The sequence below is a fragment of the Thunnus maccoyii genome, chromosome 11 (genome assembly GCF_910596095.1).
Source record: "Thunnus maccoyii chromosome 11, fThuMac1.1, whole genome shotgun sequence".
NCBI lineage: Eukaryota > Metazoa > Chordata > Actinopteri > Scombriformes > Scombridae > Thunnus > Thunnus maccoyii.
Window position 1 is genome coordinate 28,977,260 of NC_056543.1, and position 14,202 is coordinate 28,991,461.

Sequence of the window (14,202 nt, forward strand, 5' to 3'; positions counted from 1 at the left end):
CCCGCAAAAACCCACTTATTCAGCAGTTCAATTTCACAGTTGAAAACAGGAAGATACATTTTTTTCAGGTTAAGATGAAGATTGGATAAGACGTTGCACAACTCTGAGTGGTGACCTTTTCTTTCAGCATTCAAAAGTTGCTACTATACAGATATCTTCTCTGTCCTGTGACAAAAGTACACACCATAGAAACCCAATTTAGCACAACCATGTTCAAGTAATCACATTCATACAACATGAATTCATCTTTCTTGTCTTTATTGACTGTGAAGTATCATTGAAACTTTGTAAAAAGCCCCAGTACTCAAAGAAAAATAACAAATACAAGCCTGAAACCTACCCACACAAAAACCACATATTACATTTCCATGTGCACTGGGGCCAGTTAATGTTCAGGTGTGAAAATGTGGCACTGTCTCGTGACAAGGCATGACTTTGTAAACAAATATAAATGGAGGGATCAATACTAGTCCACAAAGAGCTGGAAGATACAGCCAATAGAACTGATTTCACTCAGATTATCAATAATAGTATCAAGAAAGAATGTAGAGATGTTAAATAAGAAACCAAGCTGTGATAAACTCTTCAAAGAGAGCATACAAAGCAAATGTCATTTTGTTCTTCATCACTAGGATGTAATATATGTGTGATGTACTTAATGCTTGTGAGTGACGTTTTGAGAGTCATAATGCAACATCGAGGAAGTGAAAGATAGGCTACTTATCAGCTTAACTTTTAATGTCTACTACAGCTTCTCATCAGAATGTTTATAGCTTTTAGTGCACGTTGTAATATACTCGTGCTCTGTCACCTGAACCTTAAAGAAAGTTTCCATTGAACGTAACGTAGCTGATTACGTTGCTGTGTTTATGCAAGTAGACGATGAAACTGAAAATAGTGTGATAATATAATCAATATTATGCAATTGCGCGCTTCTCTTGTTAATGCACGGAAGGGTGATAAAACAGGTTAGTTGATGGCATTTCAAACACGGCGGCCACGATGCTAACGTAACGTTAGCGGACGTTAATTCACATGGTGAAGAAATGCATTAACTGGCAGGAAAACCTCAGCATCAAAACTGGTGTATGCACAGTGAGAACAGCATTAATCCCAGGGCATGTTTGGTGAAGCTACACATCTGGCTCAAGAGCAACTATGATGAGACTGTCTGCAAGCTTGCAAAAGCCTCCGTCCTTGGCCTCAGTGGGGGAGAGGCAAGCGGACATTATGGGAGAAGTTGTGCAGAAAAAAAGATGCTGTGTATGGAGGAGTACAGAGCTACGACAAAGGAATGGCTAATAGCGTATGATTTGAGGACACGAAAGCATCTCTATGCATCAAAATGCAGTGAAATCACATTGTAGTAAATCAGTTTTGTAAATAGAAAATGTTGTAGGTGGGCAATGCTCGTTAAGCGTGGAGTGAAAGCAATGCCAGCCATGTTTGCCAAGCTACGTAGCAGTTAGCTCTCTTTACCTCTTCCACCCGCATGTCAATGATTCTCTCCACTTCGTAAACATCTTCCTCTTCGTCTTGCTCGCTGTCCGCCGGCTCTACTTTGTCGGCCTCGGCCGCCATAGCTGTAAGTTGGTGTTGTTGTAGCTATTCCTCTTTCGGCAGTCGTGAAGGCCGTGCTGTCCGTGCTAACAGAGGCAGGTCGCGGAGACTGCACTGTAGCACTGGCTCTGCGGCTCACAGGAAAGCACCGCCCGCCCTCACTACGCTGCATTCAAGCGCTGCCTCCAACCTCCTAAATGTGGCACTCTAAGCCTAATGTACGAGTTTGTCAAGCAAACGAGCAAATTTAATTTAGTTTTGTGTCGAAGCCTGTACGCGGCAAAAACTAATTTGGACTTTGTGGTACTAGTCTGTATAAACAATTATTTCTGAAGAATGCGATACCTGACGTTATTATATATAGGCAGCAAATAGATTAATTTTACCACCGATTTCTTCCATGCTTTCCGTTTTGACAGTTTCCACTCAAGATATCTTTACGACATGGATTATTGAAGATAATGTAAATCATCAAATGAAAATAACGTTTTTTCCCGATTTTTGTGCGCTATTGCCAATTTACTCTGTCGTTATTTCAAATGTTGCATTCCAAATTCCGATGTTTCCCACAGTCTCAAACGCAGCATGAACATACAACTACCCTCTGGATTCCACATACAGTGATCATTAAGGAGCATCGAAAATATGGTGGACGGCAGACTAGGCGGGCAGTCAGACAACACTGATACATATGCATAATTTCAAAAGGAATATGTTATCACCTCCAACATACTATTATGTTTAAACACACAAAACCATTTAAAGATGTAACAGTTTCTGTGTAGGTGACATTAACTTAAACGCGATTTGTGTGACCAATATATAGTCTGAATACCTTATCCAGGCTATCAGGTGAAATGTATGTATTCTTCAGTGTCAAATATATATATAAATGAATGCCATCTTCATATTTAAATACCTAGTAAAGCACATTTTGACACGTCACTTTAATATATCTTGAAAAGTACAATATCAGTAAAAATATTTTTGGCAGCAGTGACTAGTTTTGGTGGCATTGAAATTAATCTGATAGTTTTGATTGCTTGAGCAAATTACAGTACATTCAACTTAATTTCTTAACATATTGAATTGATAAATAGTTTCAATTCACTGTGTAAAGGACTTCATACAGCAAGCACTCACATTAACGTCCATAACTTGCAATCACCTGAATTTATTTGATTATCATATCAACAAACATACACCAACAAAGCACAATACTTAATAATAAAAAAGGTATTTAAAAAGAAAATAAACCCAATCAGGGTTTAAAAGCAAATATTTGCTTCACTCCAATAATGGGTCAGTGACCAGAAATGAAAATAACTTTGATGGAGGAAATGCTCTTTTTGCTCCATCCCTGTGATTTAATATAATAAAATAATAAGAACTTAAATGACACATAGACACATGTAAAACTAGTATATTGATTATGTGTATAAATGGCTTTCTGGTATTGTAGTTGTGAGTTTGATAGTGCTCAGTTATCTCCCATCTCAGACACCAAAAATGATTTTGAGATCAGCCAGGGAGAGTTTGGAGAAGGTGCTTCCTGTTCCTGACAGCACGTTTTGGGCTAACTCCTTTTTCTTTGCCTGTAGTGTGGAAATCTTATCCTCCACTGTGCCATCACACACAAACCTGTAAACACACACAAAACTATTAACACAGTATTACGCCCAGTAATATGAACTAATGAAGATGCATACGAAATAAGTTTTATGAAGATTCAAGTACAAGCTGTCCAAGAAGCATTTCACTTATAACAAGACTAAGAAAATAGTTTTCTCGTGTATCTGAGGGTTTGTTGTTTCAAACCAGCCAACTTTAACTGTATTTTGATGGTGTATATTGTCCCTCGGTAGCTTGACTTAGGTGACTCTTAGGTGGCACAATCACATTAAATGTCCTGCTGTTCGTTACCTGTGGATGGTGACATCTTTACTCTGTCCAACTCTGTAGATTCGGTCACAGGCTTGATCCTCCAATGCTGGGTTCCTGTCATGTAAAATAGTTTCATATTTCATTACAGGTATTACATATTCATCTGTTTGTGATAGTCACTGCATCTGTAACAATATCAATTTTATTTATATAGCACTTTTCTAGTGAGACTCAGGAGAAGGTAAAATAAAGAGCAATGACGACATAATGGGTGGTTAAAACAAACAGTAATTCTAACAAAAGATATACTGTACATACTATTGGCAACAAGCAGGGTGAAGCCAACACCAATTATTATACTCTGTCTTTGGTATGGTTTGCATGAGTGCTTGTAAGTGTGTGCCTCACCAGTGCATATCAATGAGGAAGAGGTGATTCCCACCAGTGAGATTGAGTCCGACCCCTCCAGCACAAAGAGAGACCAGCATCACCTTTGGCAGAAAGCCAGAAATATAAATTAACATGTTACACTGTTTTGAGTTCAGTGAATTGAGATCTGAAAATAGCAGCAGCAGCACTGTGGTGGAATTCACTGTAAATGATGTAGTAAAAGGCTCAATTCTTTACTTGTTGACCATATAGATGTGATAATCAGCTAAATTGAGTTTTCGGTCATAGTTACCTGTGGTCCTTTAGGATTAGTGTTGAATTCTTCCACCAGCTCCATGCGGCGTTTGGGGTTGACGGTCCCATCAATGACAGCGTATCTCAGGCCCATCCGCTGCAGATGAACCGCCACGATTCGGAGCATGCTGGTCCACTGGGACACAATCACACTGCCAGACAGGAGAAACCATGAAGGTTAAACACAAGACGGTAACATTTAATGATTCTTTTGAGTCAACTGGGCTGACTTCCTACATGTTGGCAGCTGTTAACAGTTTACAGATCAATTTATGTATTTAATTGTCCTTTAAAAAGATCCTATACAGAGAAGGATGAAAAAAATTTGTATGACATGAGAACAGACATCACACAATCCTCCTCATCCAAAAAGTGGATAACTCCAGCTGCTAGGAAATACTGTGTGATATGATGGAAAGCTTCAGAACAGCTTCTGAGTGGACCTTGTGGTGAGAAGGATTTGTGAACTTTGGCAAATGCTTTTGTCTACCAAATGAATGTGTTGAAGCCTTGCTGGAGGAATCTCAATGAACTTTGGATATGACTGGATAAAAAAAAAAAAAGAGTCTGAGGCGAGGGTAAGAGTTAAATGTTTTACCTTTTTTGATCGTCACTCTTCTGTCTGATTGCCTTCAGCTCAGAAACAATGGCAGAAATCTGGAAATTGAGGGAGAAAAATACATTTTCGTAACAAATGAACTTAACACCAGTTGTTAAATGACACCACAGATGCAGGGAAACGTTTTGCACTATTTGCACTAATAAACAGACTTTGATATGTTGTATGCTGACACCTTGTCCTGTCAAACATGAAAAACTGTTTTCTCACCTGGCCTGTTCTATATTTTCCCAATGCTCTTGACAAAAACAGATTAAAACTCACGTCTTATGAAAGTTAACTGATATATTATCACTCTGCTGGTGTGTGCTTAGGTCCTAAATAACCTATAACCTTTACTGACCCCCACTGGAGACCACTGAGAACTACAACAACACTGATACAACTTTTCTCCTGTCAGACAAGTCGCTTGCTCAGATAAACAGCTTGCAGCATCACATTCACGCAGCCCACCTTGGTGCTCTCACTGCTGTCCTCAAACAGATGCGAGGGGAAATGCGTGCCATTAAGGCCCACTGTGTCTTTGGGATGAGGGCTTGATGTTGAGGGGCTGGAGGAAAGTGACAGAGCGTTGAGCTGCTCCTCCAGAGACAAGACAATCCCATCACCCTGCAGCTCCGACGAGTCTAGAGTCTGAGCGGAGAATGAAAATAATTTATCATGTAGACTACGCAGCTGGTTTTTGTGTGGGAGCATGTCTTGAATTTTTTTCCTAAGCCGCACAGTGTGATAGTGCGTGCAGCGTACCTTCTTAAGGAGTGACAGGTGACAGCAGCATTGTCGGAGGCGCAGCAACAGCGACAGGATGTGAACGGTGCTGGATGCCTGCTGGGGCTGCTGGGAACTCGACACAGCGGGGTCAGCCTGGGGCATACCGAACTCTTGGGCTACTGAAGAAGGAAGACACGCACACACAGTTTAAAGGGCAATAATGTCAGACTTGATTCACCCGCAGTGGAAAATTCTCATTTCTCTTATTTTTTTTTCAGTAAGCTACACATAATTTTACACATACAGCTTCTTAAAAAACGCTAAATCAGAAATAAAAACTCTCGTACATTAAGATTTCTGAGTGCATATTTGGCGAGGCTGCCAATATATAATTTACTAAATTCACACACACTGCAACATGGCAGCTGAGGTCAAAGAGAATGTGACGGCTTTGCAACTAGAAGAAAAACGTAGGATAATGTTTTATCCAGAGCATCATCTTACTTACATTATCTTACTAGCAATCGGAGACTAAAAAAAACATCAATTTATGTGCTCAAAATGCTCCATTGCATGCTCAGGATTGACATACATATATAATTCCATATAATCATAGTTAAAAAAAAACAACAGTTGGCATCTCACCTTTGTCGAAGGGGTTGGAACTGGAAGTGTTTCTCTTGTTCACGTCATTTCCTTCATGTCTCTTCAGGTAGTTCTGCAGAGTCGATCTAAAAGAAGTAAGAAGTAATTTTATTTTTTATTTTTATTGATCTATCTACGGTATCCATGAAGGCTTATCAGCATCTCCTCTCCTAGTTAGAGTGTAACTAGGAGAGTCAGAGCGTAGTTTAAAGGGGAACATTCATTCTTTCCATGTGTAGTCTTAGCCAGCTGGCCCAGAGAAGCCAATTCCACTTCTCCAACCTTGAAGTTACAATGATTAGATTTAAATGTTCCACATTTATGTCTGTTTTTTTCCAGGCTACTTTTCCGTGGTAGTAATGGAAAACAACATGAGGTCATGAAATGCTCTGCAGGAAATATTCAAAGTAATTACAAAAACACAAATGCAGAACTAAGAGAATCTGAGTAAACTGACAATACACTCATCAATCATTTATTGCAACATTTAAAATATTGGAACTGGGGGATGGTGATATCTCCTTTACTTTCATCAAGAATGATCCTGTGTTTCCTAAGCTTAAGGAGAAAGGAAAGGAGGGAGTTAACAACCATTCCTTTGTTTTTAAAGATTTAGACTGGCTCTTAAAGAGAGAGTAACTCATAACTCTTGTATTAAAATGAAACAAACGAGATGAATTGCTGCGTTACCTGGATTGGGCGAAGACCACATCATACACAGCCTGCTCATCCTCAGACAGTTTGAGTTGATGCACCTCGCAGGTCCGATCAGGAAGAGACACCTGAAACATTGAACGTTGATTTCATCCAAGATCAAGACTGATAATGTGTTGATGTTTGAACCAATCAGCACTTCAACTTTAACTTGAAAAGAGGAATTTGTTTGTCCGAAATAAAGATGGAATTTAATTAAATTTTCCTTTGATGACATTTGTCCAAGGTGTGTGTGTGTGTGTGTGTGTGTGTGAGTTTGTCCCTACCAGAGGTTTTCCAGTGGAGTCCTTTTGGTCTTTGGTTCGTCGGAGCAGCAGACTCCTGGTCAGGATGTTGAGTCTCTCTCTGCCTCTCTTAGAGCCATTGTCAACCTGTGCTTTCCAAAGTTTGTACTCATCAAACGGAGAACAACGCAGAAACCTGGGACAGAGTCAAACAGACAGTGAATGAACAGAATCTCATTCAAGTTAACCATCTTGAATAGTGTAAAGGCTGTTTATAGCAGTGGTAAATATATAAATATCTCTAATGTTGAGCCTTTTCTTTCTCCCGCTGAGAAACTGCTTCACGCTTCTGTTACTCCTGCCAAGGTAAAGATTTCGGTCCAGAATGTTTGTTTGTCTGATAATTCAGAGGATATCTCAAAAAGTACTTTCAATGAATGAATTTCCATGAAATTTGGAATTTGAAAAGCTGAGCCACGGGCCAAGGTACAAGTGATAAGTTTCATGAATCAATTATGAAAATTTATGATATTACATTATTATAACTTTGGCCTGCTTGAATATTTCATTTTTGTCATTTTTCATTGATGCACAGTGCATTTTACATGATATAAATAAAGTGGTTGACAAAATATCCTGTAAAAAAAATTCTGAAAAAAAGAAATAACAATAATGTTTTAAACACACCGGTCTCACTAGAAATAAATTGAGAACCACACATGTCCAACATGCAGCAGAAGACATTTCTATGAGGAAACATTTTAAAACTCTTCTGCTGGTTTTGTCTTACTTGAGCAGTGAGTACATGTCCAGCAGGTTGTTCTGGATGGGTGTTCCAGTGACGGCCCAGCGGGCGCGGGCCCTCAGCCGGCAGACAGCCATGGAGGTCTGCACTTTTGGGTTCTTGATGTTGTGGGCTTCGTCAAGAACCACACGGGCCCAGGCCACTCGTAGAAGAGGAGCCGAGTGTGATGGCTGAGGAAAAACGACACGGATCAAGTGTACATGCGTTTACTTTTTTTTGTTTTGGTGCCAATGATGTTTCAAAATGCTGTTGTAATTACTTATCAAACTGACAATACATTACTAAAGTAATCAGACAAAACACACAACTTTTTGGCATGAAAATAGCCAGTATCAGCTGCCAGAGTCATAACTATGTCTGTATTCCACCTTACAGGCAGGATATTAAGTTGCAGCAATAAAGCTGATCAATGCTGCAGAATTATTATTATTTATCAGAATTATCAGAATTGTCATAAATTACCCACCACCTCATCAGCATCCTTGTTGGGTTTCTCAGCCTCCTCCTTCTGGACTGGGATCTCCTTAGAGACCAGACTGTATGTGGTCACCACCACATCATAATCTGCCAGCCTGAGAGACAGACAGACAACACTTCACTCTGCTTGACTGTGTGTGCTTCAAAAATCAGGTCATCGAAAACATGAGATACCTACTTTACAGTTTAGTGATATAATTTTGATTCTCAGAAGCATTTTGACAGAACAACACAACAAAATTAAATTGTTGGCAAAAATACAAAAATTATATTACATTACAAGGGATGGAGTGCAGAACAGAGAAAACAATGGCTCAAATGGTAGCGGTACTGTACACGGTAGAAATAGTGTGTGTGTATGGAAATGGAATCTGTGCATGATTGGCTCACACTTTGGCACTTCTCTCTCGGTTGGGGCCGTGATACAGATACACCGTCAGCTTGCCCGTCTTGACGTGTCTCTCTACCTCCTTCTTCCAATGGTGAACCAGAGAGGCGGGACAGATGATCAGAGTGCCTTTCGAAACCACAACGCTGGAATCTGGATGGTGAGCAAACAAACTAATCACAACTTGCAGGCTCTAAATGCACAATATAAAATAAACACCTTTACACCACAAGTTCCAATTAGTACAACGATTTGACGACTAAAACTTGATGAACTCTATAAAAACTATGACGATAGTGAGTCCAGCTTTCTCTTAAACTGCATTTCTTTTATGGAAGGGGTTGTATCAGCAATGTTTGTTGGCATTTGTGATTTCTGCTGACAATACAAATGGAATTTGTGCATTAAAAACTCCTCTCTAGTCCTACTTCTTTATTAGTTTACATTGTGGGACATTCACAGAATTCAATAAGGAGAAGAAAAAGTATTGTGTACTTTAAACATTAATTGCACAGACAGTAATAATGTAAAATAAAAAAGTGCTAGTTACCAGTTTTGGAGATCCAGCTCTCTGCCTTCTTCTCTTCCTTCTTCTCATGTTCCTCTTTTGTCTCTCTCTTCTTGGCCAGTATGAGAGAAATCATGGTCAGCGTCTTCCCCAGACCCATGTCGTCAGCTGAGTCCAAAAAGAGTAAGAGCGAGAAGAGTAAGAAAAAGACATACAAGACATGCAATATTATTTCATCTCTATCTCACATCTTTCAGCAAGATTTCTTATCAGTCTTCACTGTCACATCTTTAGTGTGGGAAATGGGAAACATACCCAAAATTCCTCCACAGGGATTCTGGGCTTCTCTCCAGAGAAGCCAAGCCAGAGCTCTCCTCTGATGGGCCAGGAGCGACACCTGACCAACCAATCACAAGAGGACAAAGTTATTAAAGTAACGTGAACAAAAAAAAGGACAGAGAAGCTATGTTTCCATCTGGGTGTCGAGTGAATTTTGCTCAAAATGTAGTAGTGTTTTGAAAAATGAAATGTGAATGAGCTGCATTTCTATCGATTGGATTGGAACAAACACTGCAGCCCAAACAGTGAAAAACAGCCCCAGACCATAAATACACAAAAGTATGTGGACAGCATACTCATTAATCTCATTAAGGTCAGATATACTGGGTAATGGACTGATGAAAAACCAGACAAGTAACTGAAGGAGAGTGTAACCTTGATGCCCTTAGGGTCAGGGACCTCAGCCTCTGGGCCAGGGCAGGACTCCAGGGATTTGTGGAGATGGTCGATGGCCTCGCAGGTGGCATTTTTCACTGCCAGCAGACGGTCATCAGTCATCCTGCCACCGTAGAAGGCCTGGACCTGCGGGTTTGCTGGAAACATGAAGGACTAAGGATTAGGATGTTTGCATGAAATATAAATAAAAGCAGTGAAAGAAAAAATACATCATTAGAAAAATGATCATGGAAAAACAAAAATCAAGGTGAAAATAAGAAATGCATCAAATGCTGGAGAGGAAGGACATCCTCCTCTTACCACAAGCTAGCTAATCAGAGAGAAGAACCGCTAATAAAAAAAAGAAATAAAAAAGAAATGTCTACAAAAATGTCTTAACAACTGGAAAGTGTCACGGAACTCCAACTGTGTTCAGCCTACCTCCATACATCTGAGTGCTTCCCTGGCTCAGCTGGAGCCCAAGGGAGCTGCCGGAGGCCTGGTGAGAGTGGGGGCCCGGAGCCGGGGGGGCAGGGAGCAGGATGGTGCCCCCTTGCCGACTGAATGGGTTGACCTGACTGCAACCTGGTTTAGCATCATTGCTGTTACGTTCTGTACCCTCGGACTCTGAAAATGATTCATATGTTAGCGTTACAGAGGTTAGACACACACCTCAATGTTAACTGCTCTCCCCACTGTAGAGTGAGTTCAAGTTGTTCCTGCATATCTACGTTATTATGGGGCTTCAATTAAGTGAGTTAAATTGAAGCTAAAGTGAAAGAAAAGACATGCATTCATTTCTACATCAGTGCAATGTGGAGGAATCTTTCCTGTCGTACAATGAGTGAACGAGTTACCAGGCTGAGAAGCAGCGGTGAGGCTCAGCGACTCCAGCGCGTCCTCCAGCTCCTTGACTTGAGTCCTCAACCTCTCCCCTTTATCTGGTAGAGCTGCCACATTCACCACAGACAGAGTGGCCTTCACAGGAGGGGGAAAAGGGATACGGGGGGGATAAACAAGCATATTTTTTGCTGTGGCTGTTCATAAATATATTATTATCAGATTATTCAAACTGTCAAATATCAATCTTAGAAATCCAAGTTGGGGTTCTAATATGTGCCACATAAGGGCTCATGACATCTGTAGCCATTATGTCTTGGTTACATACTCACCTTTTTCTGTTGGAGCTGAGCAGTGAGCATGTTGTGTAGTCCTCTGGGATCTTCCACCTGACCTTTGACCTTGGAGGTTGGCTGAAAGCCTGGGAAGGTGGTCAAGGGCTTTTGGATAGTAGAAGCAGGAGGAGTTTTCTGAGTGGCAGGCTTCACTGACACCAACACTACATCATCATCGTCGTCTTGGTGATTTTTGGTTTGCCTGTACTCTGGTTGTGTTGGAGTGTTAGATGCGGGGCTCCTGGTTTTATCAGAATGTCTGGCAGCATTGGTACTGCTACCGGGCGCAGATTTAGAAACACTCTCTTTTACTGTAGGATCAGTTTGTTCCTTGTGAGAGGGTTCAGAGCCAGTTGGCTGCTGGGCCGGGTCCTTGTGAGAATCCTGTGAGGTTTGATTGATTTTCTCAGAACGAGCAGCCTTGACACTGTAGGTAGGGCTTGTTTTTTCAGCTTCCCTCTGCTTGTTGTGGTTCTCTTTCGTCTCGTCTTGCACCTTATCCACCACGTTTTCCTCAGCGTTGGCTTTTTTTCTCTCTTCATCTGAAATTCTTTTCTTTACCTTCATCCCTGGTGGAAGTTGTTTACCTCGATACGTGTCTGATGCATTCAGCTTCCCTTCCTCCTCTTCTTTTTCCGCTCCTGCACCTATACTCTCCACATTTTCTTTCTGGCAACTCTCTTTTCTTTCGTCCTTGTGACTTGCCTCACTGTCTTTCTCCTCTCTTCCTCTCACATCACCTCCACCACACTGCATCCTCCTCCACTCAGAGTCCTTGTCCGTTTTAACCGGGGCCTTGAAGGGGTTTCGGGCAGGCGGCAGGCAGGAGGGCTGTGCCTGTGTGTCAGATAGAGGGTTTCTCTTTTCTTTCTCTGGCTGCAATGATGGAAGACAAAAAACATCTTAAACATGGGTAGCAGAAAGTTTTCAGGAAAGTGATTAAAAACAATCTCAATTTCTTTTCAAAAGTTAACAAACCACTAGTTAGAAAAAAATATTTTGCCACATTGTTTGACATTATATGTGGATCTTCTATATTTATGTGTTCCAGCTCTTCATGTAAGCTACTAAAAAGTCATTTTAAGATGTTATTTTTGTATTTGATATTATTTATTTTTTAGATATTTAATTCCTTTATTAGACTGTTGACAGTGAAGAACTGACAGGAAATGAGGTCAACAACCAGACTAACACCCCAAACCCCAAACAGAGACACCCAAAATGGAATTTCACAAGATTTACCCTGCTACTGACATATTTGGTCTCTTTGCAAAACTTCTGATCTTTATGATAATGCAACATGAAGTTCTGTGGATTTGATGATTGCTTGTCCACACATGAACGTGTAATGATGAAACCTCTGGTGCTGCTGAAGAGATCAGTGTGTGGGCTACAGCTAATGAGTCCCAGATGTTGGTGACAATTAATGTATCTAAGGTATATGAATAAGGGTGCATATGGTGATATCTGTGACAGATGTTGTCTTACTGCAGTCCAGGGTACGTTTCCACACCACTTCTGGCCTGCTTTTTTACCCACAATACACCGGTAGAACAACCTGGAAAAGAAGGATAAATGTTAGGGTCACACTTAGGTCAAACTCGACCAACAGCCGATGTATGGTCACGTAGAAACAAGCATCCTCTTGCTCATGTGCCTTTGAGCAAGACACATAACTCTTTTCAGTTTAACATGAAGTGAATGAGAGTGCCAATGTTTCAAAGGGCCTTGTGCAGGGTTTTGTGTTTCTAAAAATTACCATTAATTTCTAAAAATTGTATTAAGAGTAAATACAGGGGCACTAATGAAAACAGCTACATACAAGAATCAATATATATTCTCAGTTACACTCCTGTTTTGGACCATAAAAAATCCAACTGCCCACCCACCTGTGGCTCTGTTGTTGTTGACTGAAGGTGAGAGCTTGGAGTTCCACCATTGAATCTTCATGATTGAGGCAGTGGGAGGCTGAGATGCTGGGGAAGATGATGATGATGATGATGCAGATCAAAAACAGTCACATTAATCTGCACAAGAAACCTTATTTTCTGTAAACTACCAAGGTGACTGATGGAGTTCAAAATCTGCCAAACAATTTAACTAATATGCAATTAAATGTACAATGTTTTGACAAAATCAATGCTCAAACTAAGACCCAGCATGTATGAAGTAATAGCTGATATGGGTGGGAAAAAATTGGATACTAATATGAATAGCTCTAAATCTATATCAGTATGCACTTTAGCCCCAGTTTATGTCTCTCATGTATTAGCCTTACACAAGATCCAGATCTGAAAGAGAAACTGATGCTTTGCTCTATTGACTAGAATGCAATGCGAATACATGAGAAGCAGCTAAGATATGAAACTGAAACTGAAACTGAAACTCGTGACTCTTTACTTTGAGGCTGTTGGACAAGAGTGTTCCTCAGGCATCTTGAATGACGAACTTGTAGATTTTTCAATATAATAAACATTTTTAATATATGACAGCTGTGGTGGTTTCTATTGTCTACTTTTACTTGTCTCTTCCTATCTAATTTTGTTTCACAGCTGAAATGCAGGGGATCCGTGAAGAAATACCAACCTGGCCAGCTGGCTGAAATCACAGCCTTGCTTGTCAATGCAGACGTAGAAGCTTTTGCCCTTATTTGGTCCATCTTTAACGCCAGTTTTTAACATACACACACTGCCTGTATGAGGACATACAGAACGAGTTATTTAGCAACTTACACAAACTTAACATTTACTGTAAATTAGCAGGAGAAATTAGTAGAACAAGTAGGTTTGCTTGTTAAACGTTAGCCCAAAACACCGGCCATTCAAATAAACTGCGATGTCATGCACACAACAACGTGTCAGGGAATAGATATGACGACATAAATGTGACTTCTGGGAACTAAACACAAAATCCAATTTTCTATTTAACAAAACAAGTATCACAAACTTAGTACAACTTACCGTGTACTTTACATAAAACCTTCTCCATTGTGGACACAGACACATTAAGTTTCAGTTTCCCGAACGTGAATTGTGATATTTCGTATCAACCAATCGCAGCTCCCAGAAAGCACATCCAGTATCTTAATATCAGA

The 14,202-nt window shown here is 40.4% G+C and overlaps 2 protein-coding genes across 5 annotated transcripts in view; both read right to left on the reverse strand.

Annotated features, from left to right (window-relative positions):
- mphosph8 (M-phase phosphoprotein 8) overlaps positions 1–1,720 on the reverse strand; it is a 32,400-nt gene extending 30,680 nt beyond the window's left edge. For 2 of the 3 annotated variants that reach the window (XM_042425865.1, XM_042425864.1), the window contains exon 1: positions 1,480–1,720. In XM_042425865.1, coding sequence (XP_042281799.1) covers positions 1,480–1,581 — 102 coding nt within the window. In that variant the 5' untranslated portion in view covers positions 1,582–1,720. The remainder of the gene's footprint in view (positions 1–1,479) is intronic. The other variant, XM_042425866.1, reaches the window with a different exon arrangement.
- A 998-nt stretch (positions 1,721–2,718) lies between these two features.
- On the reverse strand, positions 2,719–14,176 carry ttf2 (transcription termination factor, RNA polymerase II). Of its 2 annotated transcripts, none has more exons than XM_042426136.1 (23): positions 14,069–14,176; positions 13,695–13,800; positions 12,998–13,084; positions 12,597–12,666; positions 11,106–11,984; positions 10,791–10,911; positions 10,375–10,560; positions 9,934–10,091; positions 9,535–9,616; positions 9,262–9,387; positions 8,714–8,864; positions 8,313–8,418; positions 7,832–8,016; positions 7,084–7,237; positions 6,794–6,885; positions 6,104–6,189; positions 5,495–5,634; positions 5,201–5,380; positions 4,727–4,785; positions 4,127–4,280; positions 3,853–3,935; positions 3,484–3,558; positions 2,719–3,201 (listed from the first exon to the last, which is right to left on the reverse strand). In XM_042426136.1, exons 1-23 carry the CDS (start codon positions 14,094–14,096, stop codon positions 3,057–3,059), a joined length of 3,453 nt encoding a protein of 1,150 aa, XP_042282070.1. In that variant the 5' UTR covers positions 14,097–14,176; the 3' UTR covers positions 2,719–3,056. The 2 variants fall into 2 exon arrangements, with proteins under 2 accessions (XP_042282070.1, XP_042282069.1); XM_042426135.1 differs by having other exon boundaries at positions 5,495–5,637.
- Positions 14,177–14,202: the final 26 nt, after the last annotated feature.